The following is an 18,104-nucleotide window of genomic DNA, read 5'->3' on the forward strand; positions in this document are numbered from 1 at the left end:
AGTAAAACATAAGTTGGAAAGATTTAACCGAGAGGAGAGAAGAGCTGTCTGTTTGTCCGTGCGCTGCCATTTTCTGCCCTCGGTGCTGCCAAGAGCAGCGCACCCTTCTTTCGGTTTTGCTCCAGCTGCAAGGGCAGCCTCCTTCCCCAGCTGCGCTGGCAGCTCCCTCAAATCAAGTCTGCCCTCCCCTGACCTCTCTCCTCTCGCCTTCTCACGCTGCCCAAAGGCAGCTCTCTGCCTTCCACCAATCCCTTTTCGCCCCACCAAGTCTCCCCACTTCCTCCTTATTTTATTCCCACGCTACCTTCTTCACTATGCAGTGCTTTCTGTTTCTTTATTATGCGCATGTCTTTCACTTTGGCAGCCAGGCTGCCCTCCACTTTTCCAGCTTATTTTTATTCCCTTTGACCAGCTGCAAAGCAGCTTTCACCCTAGCTTTTGACTGTCATCACACAGCTGCCCACGCAGCTATTTCTTTTTCGTCACAGACAGCCCACCTGTCTCTCTTGGATCCCCCCTCATTATCCTTCTTTATTTTTTTTTCATTTCTTTTCTTCTTTCTTTTATTTTTTATTTTTTTCCTTTTCTTTTCTTTATTCTTTCTACAAAACATATCAAATCTTATAAACACAAAAATAACGTAAATAGCTCAAAAATATAAGGAACTAACTAAGAAAAGACGAGTGAAATCGAAGTAAAAATATATATAAATATGATCCGATCAAATACCCCCATACTTAGCTTTTGCTAGTCCTCGAGCAAAACAAAGAAAACATGAAAAAGTACTAACATGAAAAACATTAGTTTCCCTCTATGTGACCCTCATAGAATTTCATTCGAGAAAACAAATCATCAAGAACCATAGCTAGCACCAACAAACTAATCCAAGTTCATCTTCCTTATTCAAATATTAGCAGTAATTTTTGAATCATCCTTGAAGTGTAGTGTGTGAGATAGCCATGCTAATGCAATTTCAAGTTTTTATTTTTAAAATCATCATATGCAAACTAGCGACCTTCTCACTGGATATGCACTCAATCACACATGTGTTTAGTTTTAATGTGTTTCGCTCAAAGAATCAAATGTGAAATTTCTACCATAAGCTTGCATAAAGATCACTTCTCCACAGTCATAATTGCAAAACTTAAATCAAGAGGACTTTTATTGGATGTAATGAGGCTTAGGGATAGGGTTATTGAAATGAAAGAATAGGAAAACACAAGTTCCAAGCTACATTGCAAGCAATTCTTTTGTCTAGATTTATAAGAACTCAAGCTCTCCAACGATTCTTCTAGCACCTCCAACCATACCCTTAAACTGAAACTTTTAAAAAAACTTTTTATTTTCTTCCTTTTTTCTTTTTTTTCTTCATATACAATCTTTCTTTTTCTTTTTCTTTTCTCTTTTTTTTTTTTTTTTTTTTTTTTTTTTTTTTTTTAATACAAACATGAAATACCCCCACACTTAATCTTTTGCTAAACATCTTCACAGTACTTCACAAACGTTTCTCATAAGACAATCTCGCATTGCTCGCTTGGAAAGGGTAAGGAAAAATGTTTCAGGTATAAGGGTAGACATATCTGGTGATAAGAAATAAAAGGCTCAACATATACGGCTCAAATTGACAATCTAATGATATCATTTTTCTTTGGAAAACATGGTTATTTGGGCCATAGTGGTAAACCTAATGCCTCTATCATTTCCAAGTTCATGCAATCGATGACAAACATTTCGAAAGATCGTTACGCAAGTTCTAGAGATGTATCTCACATAAGTTCATCACACATGAAAGAATAGGAGTGTATGAAAAATGCACACACTTTCAATAGGCTCAAAAACTCACATAGGATATATATGGTCACTAAATTCACATATGAAGCTTTAATTCATACTTTAGTTTCACATCAACAAGGCTATGTGCATTTGGTTTTTCAAAGATGATCAAACATGTACAAAACTAACAAGAGAATTAGGAATTTCATAAAACACATGTTAACTAAGTTCTTGATAATCGTGATTCAAATTTGATCTAATTATATCATTGGGTCGGGAAACTAACAAAAATCTAATTCAAAACAATAAGGGAAACAAGACAATATTTTTGGATTTTTTTAAATTTTTCGATTTTTTTTTTTTTTTTTTTTTTTTTTTTTAAGAAAACAAAAACTAACAACACAGAAACAAAATGAAATTCTAGAGATTTCTACCCCCACACTTAAACTTGACATTGTCCCTAATGTCAGAAAACACTATAACGCAAATAAAAATAAAATAAAATAAATAAATAATAAGAAACAAAATAAAGCAATTGGACTGAAAACTTCCCTAATTTGCAGTAAAATCAAGCGATGACCCTCAAGCTAAAATTCTGCAATCAACTTCAAGGGTGGAAATAACCAAAAGTTCCTGCAAAGAAAAGAAATAATTCAGTTAAGTAACGCAAGAAAATAAAATAATAAAAATAAAAATAAATAGATAAATAAATAAATAAATTGCAAACGAAAAATTGAAAATCACGATAAAAGACAATGAATAGAACTAATAAGTGATCATTGGTCGTGCTTGTTGACTTTCCACAGCTTTCCTCTTGAACAGGGTGACACTTAGCTTTTCACTTGCAAGTGATGATTTTATGCTATTGTACTGCGAGGCTTTGCTCTTTGGCTAAGGTGCCCTCCAAATGTTGTTGAAGCTTCTCGAGTTCTTCAACTCGGACTCCTTGTGCTGGTTTGATTGTACGAGCTGCATTCTTCTCTGCTTGTTTCCTCTGCATGGCGGGCAGGCACAAGGTAGCTGTTTTGGTCTGATTCTTTCTTCAATCTTTCCAAGTGCCCACCTCTTGCTTTCTTTCTCCTTCCCTAGCCGAGGATGAATTGGCAAATTGTCTCCCCATGCTTCGAGGTCTCATTTTCACCTCCCTTACTTGTCCCCCAAGTAGATGTGGTAGACAAAACGAAAGCATAAGATGAAGAAGATGAGTACTCGAGAGCAAGGCTAGGTAAGCAATCAGGAAGGGGTTCCAGGCAGTTGGCTCCAGATCGGAAGATTGATACCAAATGCTGGCTGATTGCTCTCTTTCTCCTTGTCGGAAAACAAAGACAAGGAGAAGGACATGGAGAAAGCATGATATGAGATACTCTTGCTTTCAACCTTTATGATATGAAATACTTTTGCTTTGAAATGGGTTGTTCGCAAGAGTATCCCAAGGAATTAGGAACACAGAGTAACTTAGGAGGATTCTTTGGGAATGCATTTTCAGAGATGAAGAAGTGCTGAGAGAGAAGTGCTGAGAGAGTGTGCCTTTGCTGTGGAAGGCGAAGGTAGAAACTTATAGGACTTCTCTTCACAACCGGAACTGTTATCTCACTCATTGTCGGTAGCCGGTGGATGGATGAATAGTATAAATTACGCGCTTTCTGACAAAGCTGCCCGTAATTTCCGCAAAGCTACCGGTTGCATGTGACGAGTGACGACACGTCTGGACAAAGTGATCTTTCGAAATCCGGGATTCGGCTCGTGGTTTCTGAGCAAGCCCAACTTTTAAGAAATTAAACGCCTCATTTGAGAAAAGAATCCGGCTTTTGAGAAAGGAAACTCCTCTTTTCAGAAAAGAATCCGGCTTTTGAGAAAGGAGCCCCGACTCTTCGATTTGCGAGAGGACGCCTCTTCAATTTCTGAGGAGCGCCTCTTTGATTTCTTCCTTTTTATAGAGGCGTTAATCTTGCTCCACAACACACTTATCCCTCCAGTAAACACTCCCTTCTTGCACTTCCGAAATCTTAACCTGTCCGATCTCTTCTTTCTCAACACCACCTCTGAAAAATGTCTGGCCCTTCCGATCGTCGTTTTGACTTAAACCTTGGTGAAGAGGCAGCTCCGCCTTCACCAGACAACATATGGCGCCCATCTTTCATATCCCCCACTGGTCCCCTTACCGTTGGGGCTTCGGTGATGAAGAACGATATGACAGCAGCGGTGGTGGCCCGGAACATTGTCACTCCTAAAGATAACAGACTGCTCGCTAGACGGTCTGATGAATTGGCGATTAAGGAGTCTCTGTCTCTCAGTGTGCAGTGTGTGAGTTCCGTATCCAACATGGCCCAACGCCTATATGCCCGAACCCGTCACGTTGAATCCTTGGTGGCTGAAATACAGAGTCTCAAGCAAGAGATTAAAGGGCTCAAGCATGAGAATAAGGAATTGCACAAGCTCGCACACAGCTATGCCACCAGTATGAAGAGGAAGATTGACCAGATGCAGGACACCGATGGTCAAATTTTACTTGATCATCGGAGGTTTATGGGTTTGTTCCAACAACATCTGCCTTCGTCTTCTGGAGCGGCACCGCGTAGTGAAGCTCCAACTGATCAACCTCTGCCGCCTCCTACTTCTGTGGCCCCGCCGACTGCTAAAGCCCCGCCTACTACTGAAGCACCACCCGACCAATGAATACTATTAGTTTACATCATTGTAAAATTTTAATTTTATGTTTTTTTTATTTTTTGATTTTTTAATTGTTTTTTTTTTTTGATTTTTTATCATTAATTTTAAATTTTATCTTTTATTTTTTTATTTTTTTTATTTTTATATATGTAAATTAATGTAAAGAGACTTTGGTTAACCTTCCCCCACACTTAAACTAAATAACACAAACTCACAGAAATCAACCAAATAACACACTAACTAAACAAAACAAAATGAAAGCAGTAAAGATAAGGGTGGAAGAATGCAAAGCTGATTGGGTTAGTGATTCCAAAGTCTCCATTCGTTGAATGCTTGGGTTGCCTCCCAAGAAGCGCTTGATTTAACGTCTTTAGCCGGACGCATCTTTCCTTTAAATTTCCCTCGGCTCCATTTGAACCTAAAATCAAAGAAAGAAAAATAAATCAAATATCAAAAGTAAAATACACAAACACCAATATAAACATAAACAAAAACAAAAATAAAAGGATTAGCAAAGTTGCTAATCCCCGGCAACGGCGCCAAAATTTGATGCGTAAAATAAGTTAACACACAAATTAAACCCTCTTTTTGACAATTGTAGTATAGATGTAAGTAGGGTATCGTTCTAGGCCGGGGATTAGGAGGGATTGCTAATCTATTAAATTAACTTAAAAATATTAAATAAGACTCAAGGACACAAAACTAGGCTAAAAACTCTAATAACTCGAAACACACTTAAAATGACTCAAAATAATGAAAACAATTAAATTAAACACTAGGAACTGAAATGGACGGAAATTAAATTAAAAGACTAACAATAAAGAAAACTAAATAAATAATATAATTTAATAATGGATGGGTGTTTGGTTTTGATGAAAAGTAAATTAAACTTAATTAAATTACAGAATTGACAAAAACATAAAATTAAGGTAAAATGATAAATGACGGACTAGCTAGAGGGTTCTTCTCCACACATGACACATATGCAACCTAAATTGATTTTCAGTTGTTCTTTCAATAAATTGTGAATCTCAATACTCCAGATTAACCGTGAACAGCACTTTTTTAATCTTCAAGTTTTCCTTAAGTTATTGAATTGGACGGAAAAACGCATACAACAATTCAAAACATTCTTCAAAAGTCCCCTACGTGAAAAGCACAATAGCGATACAATCAAAGATCATTAAACTTTGTGAAAACTATAAGCATTGACGAGGCATTCGTAAATATGAAAAGCATGATACTCTTGCCAAGAATTTACTTAACGTGATTGTGACTAGCAACCTTTACTACTTGTGAAAATAAGTTCATAACGATTATGTGAAATTCACTTATATTCTAGCATCAAATTCATGCATGTAAATTAAGCGTGCACTCTCAACCAACATACACAAATCAGTTTTTATACGAACGGATAAGTAAATTGAAATCACAACTTATGAAATCACAACCGAAGGTAATCAATTCATATTACAGATATAATCATGGCTTTGAATTAACCTCTAGCCAAAATCAGTTTATTTACACATTATTAAAAATAGAAATAAAATAGAAGTTTGGAAAAATTAAACCGAAAGTAAAACATAAGTTGGAAAGATTTAACCGAGAGGAGAGAAGAGCTGTCTGTTTGTCCGTGCGCTGCCATTTTCTGCCCTCGGTGCTGCCAAGAGCAGCGCACCCTTCTTTCGGTTTTGCTCCAGCTGCAAGGGCAGCCTCCTTCCCCAGCTGCGCTGGCAGCTCCCTCAAATCAAGTCTGCCCTCCCCTGACCTCTCTCCTCTCGCCTTCTCACGCTGCCCAAAGGCAGCTCTCTGCCTTCCACCAATCCCTTTTCGCCCCACCAAGTCTCCCCACTTCCTCCTTATTTTATTCCCACGCTACCTTCTTCACTATGCAGTGCTTTCTGTTTCTTTATTATGCGCATGTCTTTCACTTTGGCAGCCAGGCTGCCCTCCACTTTTCCAGCTTATTTTTATTCCCTTTGACCAGCTGCAAAGCAGCTTTCACCCTAGCTTTTGACTGTCATCACACAGCTGCCCACGCAGCTATTTCTTTTTCGTCACAGACAGCCCACCTGTCTCTCTTGGATCCCCCCTCATTATCCTTCTTTATTTTTTTTTCATTTCTTTTCTTCTTTCTTTTATTTTTTATTTTTTATTTTTTTCCTTTTCTTTTCTTTATTCTTTCTACAAAACATATCAAATCTTATAAACACAAAAATAACGTAAATAGCTCAAAAATATAAGGAACTAACTAAGAAAAGACGAGTGAAATCGAAGTAAAAATATATATAAATATGATCCGATCATCTTTTCCCTACGATTAGGAACATTTTTCCCATTGGGTTTTTGCTACCTAACAAGATTTTGATGAGGCACCAATTCTGGGATGGTCATACTACGTTGAGTTCACTATTTTCATCTCGTATGATGTTTGTTTTAGTCTATGCATACTTCTCAGTTTTACCATAACAAGGTTTTGTGAGTTTTACTACCAATGCATACTTTCTTTAAATTTGAGACTCGCATTCGCCCGTTGTGCCGACGACTTCATCAACTGTTCTACCTCAATTGCTGAAGATCTGATGCGAAGTTTTATTTAAGTATTTACACACTCAAAGGGGAGTGTTACAGTCATATTTAGAATACAAATGTGGTTGTGTAAATCCTTGTGTATCTAAGGACATCTTGAAATATTCTCTTTAGTAGATATTGTCCTATTAGAGTTGTGATCCTATTAGGGTAAGGATTTAACCTATCATACTACTATAAATAAAGGCACAATGGGGTGAAATACAATACACCTCACAATGAAATCTTTCTTTTCTCTCTCTCTTGCCGCCAGCCTCCCATTCTCTATTCCCTTAGAATAGTTGAATAAATTAGGCTTACAACATTCCTTTATTAGTTTATTTGTTATCATATAAAAATGGTGAAGCTTTCGATATCCCTATAATGTTCTCACTTCAATAGAGAAGAATAATGAACTATCGAGACAAAATAGTAAGGGTAAATTACATTTTACCCCCTCATGTTTGAGTGCAATTGTAATCTCATACAACATCTTTAAAACATTTTAGTCACATATATTGACTTATCATTTAATTACAATCTTATACATCTGTTACTCAAACTGTTAATTTGACCGTTAAGTGTTGACATGAAAAATATAAAATCCATATATTTTTATGACTCGGCAAATAAAAACAATTAAATATTACAAATCAATTAAAAAAAACTAAATTAAACAAAATAACCCCACTTATCTCTCTCACTCATTTCTCTCTCTAAAAATCTCCAACCCCAAACTCAGTGCCTACAACTAGGGCTGGGCAAACGGGTACAGGAACCGCGGATCGGGGCGAGTAATGGCGGTTCGGGGCGGGTACGGGCCGGTTCCTACTTTTAAAAACAAGAAACGGGGCGGGGCGGGGCGGGTCTTTGTGAATTTCAGTCCGGGCCGGTTCCTGGGTATAGGAACCGCGGGTACCCGTTTGTAATTAAAATGAATGGACCAGATTGATGAATAAGATACCATATCTAATCTGAACCGTTGTTTTAGTTTTACCCTAAGTTCTATCTCTCTCTCATCCCGATTCCCTCCCGAGTCCCGACTCTCTCACTCTCTCACTCTCTCAAACTTTCAGACCTTCCCTCGACTCCGATCCCCTCACGAACCGTCCTTCCCTCGACTCCGATCCCCTCACCAACCGTCGTTTCTCCTCGGCAAATACAACGGGACCACCCTTGCCATCGACAACATCCCAGAGAACCCAGGCCATCACCCTTGCCGTCGATTCTCTCCTCTTCGACAGCAACCCCCGCCGTCGTGACTCCATCACCCCATCACCGTCGTGACCGCGAGAGAACCCAGGCCATCATCCCTCTAAAATTTAGATAATTTTGAATTAGGGTTTTGTTATTAATTTGAATTTTGGGTGTAGGGATTTTAGGATTTTTAAATTGGAATTTGGGATTTTAGGGTTTTCGAACTAGGTTACTACTAGAGTTAATTTTCCATTTGCATGTTGATTTGTAAGAGGCTGTGTTTAACTTTAACCCTCTATTTCGGAAAACATGGTTGCATTTTATAGTTGTGCCTGCAGATCGCACCAAGATCGTGTCAGCTGCAGAGCTAACTTGGTTTAGCTGCTGATTTGGTAAATATATCTATATATATGTAGTCTTCAAGCTGTCCTTACATGAAAACAAGGGAACTTGCTTGCTTTGATTATTTGCTTCTGGGAGTGTAGTTTAATCTTCATATGGAAATGGGTGTCTCTAACTATCTGGGTTTTTGATTTCTTATAGTGCTGCTGATTGTTGCTCAGTGAGTGTGTATCTGGTTTATGCATCTTTTTCCCACTTTACCCGTTTTTATGTTTTTCAATGTCAAACCTTGCTAATTGCATGTTCCCTTCCCCAGATAGTAGTTGGTAATTTGGCTGCTTGATCATGTGCCTTGGTTTGGGTATTGGTGAACAAAAGTCAGACTTTCCGTTTCAATTGTTTATCGGTTTTCTCATTCTTGAAGATTATTCCTTAATTTTAGATTGGAACTAATGGAGTTACTGAAAAAAGTTGGTTCTGATGCTTGAAAGGGATTTCCTTTGAACTCTTTATATTTTCATTTCTCTTTTAATTATTAAATCTAGATGGAGCCTAGATATCACCCTTAGTTTCTCAATGGTTCTTCGTTGTATATCTGTGGGACATTTATGCCCATGATACATGGTCTCTGTTCGTGTGTGTGTGTGTGTGTGTTATCAATCTATGAACTAAGACTGTCAATTATACACATAAAGTCTAAATGACTATGATGTTATCAGATTGAGAATCTAGCAATTACGTGATTGTTTGGAAAAAGAATATTGTTCTATCTGTACATAAGGTTTAGAATACCTGGACCCAAGAACTCAATTAAGAACATGTAACTTTCTGAGCACGTTGTTACATCTCAAACAGGGAGCGAATTGACCTCGAGCACTCAATTTTTTCCGGCTTCGTTCTGATCATTGCGTTACTTTTCTTTGCTGATTTGGGTTGATATTATCAATGTGATTTTCTTTTAAATGTTTTGACTATGAATTTAGTTTTGAATTTTGTGTTTGCCTGGATATATTCGAAAATATATGCATTTGAGAATCTTGGGGTTTGTATGTGTATGTGTGCAGTTTGTATGTGTGCAGCAAAAACTGCAATCTGTGCAGTTCGTCGTATGTGTGCAGCAAAAACTGCAATCTGTGTGCAGCAAAAACTGCAATCTGTGCAGTTTGTATGTGTGCAGCAAAAATTGCAATCTGTGTGCAGCAAACATGTTTAAACAGGAAGAAGAAGAAAAAAAAAAAAAAAGAAGACCCGTGTACCCGGACCGAACCGGCCCGTTTCAATCGGGCCGGGGTAAGGTCCGGTTCCTAGTTTCAGAATTGTAGTGCCCGGCCCGGCCCGCCCCGTCTCCTTTAATTCCGGGTCCGGTCCGGTCCCTTCAAAAATGGGCCCGGCCCGGCCCGTGCCCAGCCCTACCTACAACCACTTTTCATCTTGTTCTCCGACAACCCTACACACCCAGATGACTCAGACAGCGGCTCCACCGCCGTTCCTCATCGATGTCAAACCACCAACCCAATGTTCCTTATGGAACAAAGCCTAAGTTTCTACGTGGTGATTTTCAAAACCCAAGCCCTCGAATTGAAGAGCCTTGTCTCAGACCCTAGTTTCCACGGCAAAGTCGACAACATCCTCCCCCCTTCTCTCCCTAACCACTCCGACCAAAGCCCATTTATCTTCGCCGAAAACTGAAATCGCAGAGCTAACCGATTCAGAGACCTCAAATTCGGCGCATCGTTGAGATCTAAGCCGTCGGGGAGAAAGAAATCCGCGGCCATCCGCACCCGCTTCCCTCTTCGTTCGTCCCCCATCCCTTCCACCACCAGAATCATAACCTCTTTCATTTTTTCTGCAAAATCGCAACCCTAAACACTTTGCAGAGAATAAGACTATGCCTTTCTTTTGAATTATTGATTTTCTTCCTTTCTTGGCTCATGATTTCGTGCTCTTGGACCCCTGGTCTTCTTTGAGCGTCTATGGCCATTTGGTCGTTGGTAGTGGTGGTGAGCGGTGGTGCAGTGAGGTCGCCTGAGCAACGTAGGCAGATCGGCCACATCCCAAAAAATCCTAAAAGCCTGAAATCTGGAGGTAGCAGTGGGCGAAGCGGTGGTGTAGCGGTGTCATTCTGAAGGCAGAATTGGGTGAGGTGGAGAGGAGAGTGAGGGGTGTGCGGAGACCAAGAGAAGAAGAGAAAGAGAGTAGGGAAATTATGGGTTGGGGAAGAAGGAGAGAGAGCCTTTCTATAATTAAAAATTATTTTATTAATTTTTAATCTACATATCACATGTATATGGGGCCCATGAGATCCACATAAGCAGATAACTGAAAATCTAACAAAAATTGAGATGGTTGTACGAAATTGAAATGAAATAATAGTAAAGGTATGAAATTGAAATGTTTTAAAGATGTTGTAAGAAGTTGTAATTTCACCCAAACTTGAGGGTGCAAAATGTAATTTATCCAAATAGTAATTTTACTTTTTTTAAATATTAATTAATCTTACATGTTTTAAATGTTAATTAATCTTCCTTTGTTTTTGAAGTTTTTATTAAAAAAAAATGTAATTAGATCTAAAACAGAAATAAAACTTAATTTTTAAATTACAGAAAAAAGACCAATTCTTACACGTGTACGTATGTATCAGAAGGCTAGTCGTACATAACAAAAAGGGTCAAATGTGTGATGCTAAAAAGCAGGAGGAAGCAATGCAAAGTCTTAACTTCTCTTGGCCATTATTTGCTTTGATAATTGTGGTGAACTACCACTAAAGACTCAAGTCACTCAATTCTTGTGGACATCTAAATAATCCCAATTCTTGGGAAAATACGTTTATATATTGGAATTAAAAATTAATTAAGAAATGCAAAGTTTTATTGAAATGCAAAGTTTTAAAGAAATGCCGTTTTGCATGTGAGTGATTGATCGATGCATCTAGAGATATAGAAATATCCAATTCTTGGGAGATTCTACAACGTATGTATGTCAATCTTAACTCTTATTTGTTTTTTGCTTTGTTTTTTGGTTTTTTGTTTCCTGTTCAAAATGATTATTCCATAAAAAAAAAGTAACATCAATAGCATTTTTTTAAGTAAAGAGATTCGAGCATAAGAGAATTGCTGCATTTTTTTTTTCATTTCAATTTTCTGTTTAAATGGTGGTGTTTTACTTTTCAATACAAAAAAAAAAAAAACATCTTGTTGGACGGAAATTTTTTGTCCGGTCAAAGGTGGCTTCGTCGCTTAAAATTTTAGCCGACAGAAGTTTGTCGGGAAAAGTTGGTCATGCAAAACCCATTGCTCAAAGAGAGTTTCATCGCCTAAAAGTTTACCTGAAAGTTGGAATTTGAAAACATATTTGTAGGCATGTTTTTGGATATATCGGTTTAGGCTAAAAAAATGGAGATTTTCTAATTATATCTCTGCCGGCAGATTAGGGCTATTGCTTATTGATCAAGATGTTTTTGTTTAAGAAAATTACATTTTCTAGCCCATTGTTTATTTGAAACTTGGATGTAGTGTTAGATGTTGATTTCATTTTGTTGTTCCGTGTTGGTAGTTTACTGCTAAAGATTGCGATGATTCTTTATGTAGACAAGTTGTTCATCCTTTTGTGTTTGTTAATTGTTATTATTTTCTAAAGAAAGATCACCCCTAACGACAAACTTACACTACCATGATTGAGTAATAGACGCAGACATTGAGCTTATCAGAAATATATATTTTACTCGCATTCATATAAATGAGTTGAACTATACTCACATTTGTGTATGTGAGCTGAAGATGAGTAGAGTGCTCTTACATGGTAAGATTACACTGTGTCATTACGTGACAATGATATAACACTTTGTGGAGATAACTTTATTCATATTATTGTATTATTGGTACAAAATGTAATGGTATATCTAAGTTATTATAAAAAAAAACTAAGGCATGCTCTAATTAGGAGTGTGCATTTTAGTGGATCAACCGACCAATCCAACTAAAATAGATTGAGTTTGGTTAGGTTGAATATATTATAACCCGATTGAAATCGAGTCACCCACAATCAACACTTCTTAAACACACATGTATATTATATAGACATATATATAAAATTCAACAATTCTTAACGCATTTGTGTATTTATACTTGATTTGAATGGTGAAGATTTAATGTTAAGTAACATGTAGTGATTTACAACATTGAATTTACATGATTGAGCCTAATATAATACGAGTCTTCAATATTTTTCACTCATACTCACATTAAAAATAAGAAAACAACAAATAAGCCCAACAGGTGGAACACGGCAAAAAATAATTTGGTAAGTTGGTTGCCTATTTGTTTGAGTGATAATGTGTTTCAACAACGCCAACCCAACTCTATTAGATTTGGGAACAGATTGGAACCTAGCTCGAGCTAAACCACTAAATGCCCACCCTTTCTAAGACCATCTCCAAATCTGGGCTAAAAGTCAAATTACCCCCCCCAAACACTCTCCAACCCATGTTAAAATTTTAGGCTAAATGCCAAATGTTATTTATGGGCCAAATACCTCCCCCCCCAGCTTTCCCCCCGGGCTAAATGCCAAATGTTTATCGGAATTTAAATATTTTTAGATTAAAATATTGATAAAATTAATTTACAATAATCTACATATTTATTTATTTTTTTTAAATTGATTTAAGAAAAAAATTAGCCTAAGTTCATTCTTTAATAATTTCGGGCTAAAATTTTAGAGCAGTAGGGTTGGAGCAGAAAAGATGTTTCTGGGCTAAAAGCCAAATTTTTCGGGCTAAAAAATTTGGCTTTTAGCCCAAGGATTGGAGATGGTCTAACTAAAGTGAAAATAACTTATTTTAAATAATAATTAATCAGCTAACATTATTATTATTATTTTCAAAATAATAAGTAACAATAGCTTACCATGACAATTAATAAATTAATTATTACAGATGATTTCTTATCAAATAATATATGATATTAAACTGTTCATAACATCATTTTCATAACGTTGATTACAATGAATCTCCATCCATACATTTTTTAATTACGAATCCCGCCAAAATTCTCCATTCAACATCCAGTACGCAATCTAGAATTTTAGAATCCTAAAATAACAAACAATTCCAAAAATAACAGAAATAAAAAACTTCCCATAATTTTCACGACATTCCGACTGTCAGATCCTCATCAACATCATCGATCACTATTTTCCAAAACTAACCATTCGGGTCCCACAGGAGACTAACATTGGGCCGCATATACCGTCCAAACTCATACGGTGCCGTTCGGTACAGTGCGTACAGTTAGCAGCGAACGCGCCAAACGAGTAGTCTGAAAGGTGAACTCTCTTCCTCTACGTTGGTTTGATATTGTTATGCTTAAAAAAAAAATGCTTTTGTTGTGTTGTAAGAATAAGTTTATTTTTGTTGCTTCACGTTTTCAGCTTTTTTTATTCAAAATTATTAAAATAAACTATTTTTAAATATTTACCAAACATCTTTTTAAACTCAATTTTTTTTAAACCTACTTTTTATAAAAACAACTGTACCAAACCAATGCACTGTCTCTCACGTACACAGCTCAGCTGACACCGGAGAGAAAGGAGGGATTCCAGGACGGAGGAGGATTGTCTGCCCTCCAAGTTCCCGTACCCTCCCATGCCCTCCTGATTGTGTGGTCACGGTTAAGCCACGTTAATATTTTATATTATTATTCATTTTTGTCTTATTATCTCTATAAAAAAATAATATAAAATATTAACGTGGCTTAACCGTGACCACACAAAACAGAGGGCATGGAAGGGCACCGAAACTTGGAGGGCAGACAATCCTCCTCCTTCCAGGACCGCTTCGGTTGACTCCTTGTTTTTGGAATCTTCCGAATAAAGAGGTGAGAGACAATTAAAAATCCCCCATTCGGCGATTTCTCTGGATTCCGATTCCCTCAGACGGAGAATCCCAATCCCACCAAGCGGCCCTAGAGAGAGAGAAAGTTAGAGAGAGAAGGGGATAATTTCATTTCCCTCTGTAAAATTGGTTCGGAATTCGATTCAATTCCCCACCTCTTTTCTCTCAGGTTAATTGGGTTTTGGTTCAATTTTGATTTGGTCGAGTTTATGTTGATTTTGTTTTTTATTTTTTAAATTTTGGTTTCAAATCAGTAAAATTTGAAATATTTTATACTAATTTGAATATTTTCTGTTTTGATTTCAGGGTGCTGGTGATTTTGCGACTATGGGTGTGACCGTGAAGCAGATGTCTCTGACAGTGGCACTTTTCGGTGTTCTCTCGTTCATATTCGGAGTTATTGCTGAAAACAAGAAGGTAATCCGCATTCCTAACATGTTCATGTGAGGATAAGATTGTAAAGTTATGGCCTGATGAATGCTTTGTTGTGTAAAATTGGTGATTTTTGTGTTGGAGGACTGATTAGTTCGAATCCCGCTCCCGTTGTTTATTTTCGATTAAATTAGAATATCTTCCCGAATAAGGGGAAGAATCATCGTTTTTGAGGGGGTCTTTTTCTGTAAATTTTACTCAACTTGCAATTTGGGAACCATATTCTTAAGTGAATGTGATGTGTCAAGAGTTTAGCCATGGTATTCTACATAAGTCATCTTCAATGTTCCCTTTCGATGTGTCTTCTCGAAGTGTTAAAAAAAATGCAGGTGGTGCTTTATCGTAGTGGCAGAAAGCAATCATGCCTATGCACCTGGTTCGGGTTTGATGCCAACCAATCCTCATCCCCCTAACGACTAACATCGTTTTGTTGTGAACTGAAAATACCCTTGATTCAAAATGGAGGATTAAATGTTGTTGTACTTTGGAGGAATTGGTTGTGTCTCTATGGTATTCGAAGTGCAACGAGTAGTTGTTTCAACTTATTGGTGTCCAGACAAATTACGATTAGCAGTCATTGCTTAAGTAATTGTGGTTAAGCCAAAAAAAAAAAGGAACAGAAAAGGAAATCGTTCCTTAGAAACTTTATCGAGTCATATTTGTATATTTCCTGTTTTTAACTGGATACTTTGTTTTTGACCTCTTGACAGCCAGCAGCCGGAACTCCTATGGTTGGGAAAGATGTTGTGATCTGCAAGTATCCTTCAGATCCATCAGTTGTCCTTGGGTATCTGTCTTTTGCTTTCCTCCTGGTATCTACAGTTGCTGGGTTCTTGTCATTGTTTTACCCATACAAAGGGAAGTCCCTTCCACAAGCTGCTTTGTTCCGAAGCACTAGTTTCGTCATATTCTTCAACATTTCTCTGTGAGTGTTCTTTCTGTACGTCGCATTTGTGCATATATCTATATTAGATTTTGAACTCTGACCAGTTCTAGCGTTATGATGCTGATGAGTCATCATGCTTTTTGTTGCCTATATGAAATTATTGTTCATCTAGAATTTCTGGATCTGTTAGCTTTATGTGACGTAGAATGCATCTTATGCTTTAGAGTAGCTATCCAATTTAAATATCGTTAACGCCACCAAACTGTTGTCATAAAAGGCTGCTCTACCCTCTTGTCTAATTGTATTGCGTTGGCGGTGGTGCGATTACACAGGCTTACAGCAGGACTAGCTGCAGCTCTGTTGCTATGGCCTACAGTAACCGAGCAACTTCATCGCTCAAGAACGGTTCATCGCAATCTCCAAACAAAATGCCCAACTGCTAAGACCGGTCTTCTTGGTGGTGGTGCTTTTGTGTCCCTTGACGCATCGCTCTTTTGGTTGGTTGCCCTGATGTTAGCTGACAATGCCCGAGAGGACTATTTTGAGGAGACTGAAAAGGATGTTAAGGGTGAATATGGACAGGTTTCTGCAATCGATTTCGATGGACATGCCAATATTAAAGGAAGTGCTTGAAGTATACTAGCGTCGAAAGGAGCCGCTGGGATATCTGTTGCATACGTACTCTTCCGTTCATATCTATATTCATAAGCTCGCTTGTCGAGCAACTTTATGGAAGTGAAAATGCATTTAGATACGATTCGAGATTGTTCGGTACATTCTCTTTGTGGTTGTGGATTTGGTAAAATGAAGCATGATGAACTTTTTAATTCGTCGTCTTTAAAATTTTCCTCCAATTTTCTTTCCACTAGTTAGTAGTTTCTTTTTGGTGAATGAATTTTTTATGGCTGGATACTTTATTGATATAGGGCTTGTTTGTAATTGCCTTTAAAATGTTCACAAGCAATTTTGGTGAAAATAGTTTTGAAATCAAAGAGTTTTTTGCAACAAGTATATATCTGGTGTTTTTTCAAAATGGATACTTTGAATGTGGTTCATAGTTCCTAAAACTTTTTTATTAAAACCTTAATAGTATTCAAAGTTTGATTAAAGTCCATTGACTTTGTACACCTCATCATATTATTATTAATATTTATATTTTTATAGTTTTGACATTAATTGTTCGATATTTTATGAGATTTATAATCTTATAATTTAAAATCCCTCGTTATAATACTATTAGAAACGGCTACAATAAAAAAATTCAAACATTTCGATTGACCAAATGGATAAAAACTATGTAACAATAAGAAATAATAAATGGCAAAAGAATGTATCCTTAGTGTTAAAAAAATTGGTGCATTTTACAAAAAAAAATAAAAAAAAATGGTACATTTCACATATAACAAAGTGGTACATTAATAAAGAAGAATTGGTACATTATAAATAAATTAGGGTAAAAATAAAAGATTAAAAAATTATGAGTACAAATGAAATTTTTAAAAATATAGGCGCAAAAAGAAATTAATACATGGGTACAGATTAAAACTAAAAAGAAAATACTACAAATTAAAAAAAAAAAAGGTTGCAAATTAAAAGTGGGTACAAACTAAAAATATAAATATATGATACAAAGTTTAGCCATAAAACATAAATATACCATATGTAATATTCACATGAGCACAAATACAAATAAAATTTTAAAAAATATGGGCACAAAAAGAAATTAATATATAGGTACAAATTAAAAAATGGGTACAAACTAAAAATAAAAATATATGATAACAAAAATGTAGCCATAAGTATAAATATACTAATTGTAACATTTTTAACACTAAAGGAATATATTTAAAAATAAAAATATTTTATCATTGAAATAAGTAATGATGTTATTAATACCCAAGGGCCTTGATAAAAAATTAAAAATGAACAAGATTTAAATCAATGGAGTAGCAAAATGAGGGATGAGAACCTAATTTCTCATTTTCAAAAAGAATTTAATTGCTTTTCGAATAAAAAATTAATTTCATCAAAAGCGTTTTTAGTAATTTTAAAAGTACTTCAAACAAGCTAATAATTTGATAATTAAGAAAACAAGCATAACAATTTGCATCTTCAGTTTAATGGACTAGTTCACAACTTGGCTTACGACCAAATTTCGTTGACAGAGTTTAGGTTTTTCAAGATGCAACATATTTCCTAGTTTTGAGGTAATTGGAATCATTTATTTCTAATATCACATCTTAAAGATTATTCATGCAAAAAAATCAATCAAATTAGTTATTGGTATTCATTTGTATCGAACAAATTGACAATTTTGGTAGCTATTAGGATTTTCAAGATGAATCGCTC

At 36.4% G+C, this 18,104-nt stretch overlaps 1 protein-coding gene and 1 long non-coding RNA gene across 5 annotated transcripts; one reads left to right on the forward strand and one right to left on the reverse strand.

The window, feature by feature from the left end:
• Window positions 1-7,580: 7,580 nt before the first annotated feature.
• LOC139198340 (uncharacterized) lies at window positions 7,581-10,689 on the reverse strand. The gene is made up of 2 exons (XR_011583756.1): window positions 9,964-10,689; window positions 7,581-7,756 (listed from the first exon to the last, which is right to left on the reverse strand). It is a non-coding gene; the product is annotated as an uncharacterized lncRNA (long non-coding RNA).
• A 737-nt stretch (window positions 10,690-11,426) lies between these two features.
• LOC103441351 (uncharacterized) lies at window positions 11,427-16,582 on the forward strand. 4 transcript variants are annotated; one of them, XM_070826870.1, is made up of 4 exons: window positions 11,427-11,520; window positions 14,744-14,854; window positions 15,580-15,794; window positions 16,088-16,582. In XM_070826870.1, the coding sequence occupies exons 2-4, from the start codon at window positions 14,765-14,767 to the stop codon at window positions 16,386-16,388; spliced, it is 606 nt and encodes a 201-aa protein (XP_070682971.1). In that variant the 5' UTR covers window positions 11,427-11,520; window positions 14,744-14,764; the 3' UTR covers window positions 16,389-16,582. The 4 variants fall into 4 exon arrangements, with proteins under 4 accessions (XP_070682971.1, XP_070682970.1, XP_070682969.1 ...); XM_070826869.1 differs by having other exon boundaries at window positions 11,503-11,524; XM_070826868.1 differs by lacking the exon at window positions 11,427-11,520 and adding an exon at window positions 13,770-13,869.
• Window positions 16,583-18,104: the final 1,522 nt, after the last annotated feature.

The sequence above is a fragment of the Malus domestica genome, chromosome 08 (assembly GCF_042453785.1).
Source record: "Malus domestica chromosome 08, GDT2T_hap1".
Taxonomy (NCBI): domain Eukaryota; kingdom Viridiplantae; phylum Streptophyta; class Magnoliopsida; order Rosales; family Rosaceae; genus Malus; species Malus domestica.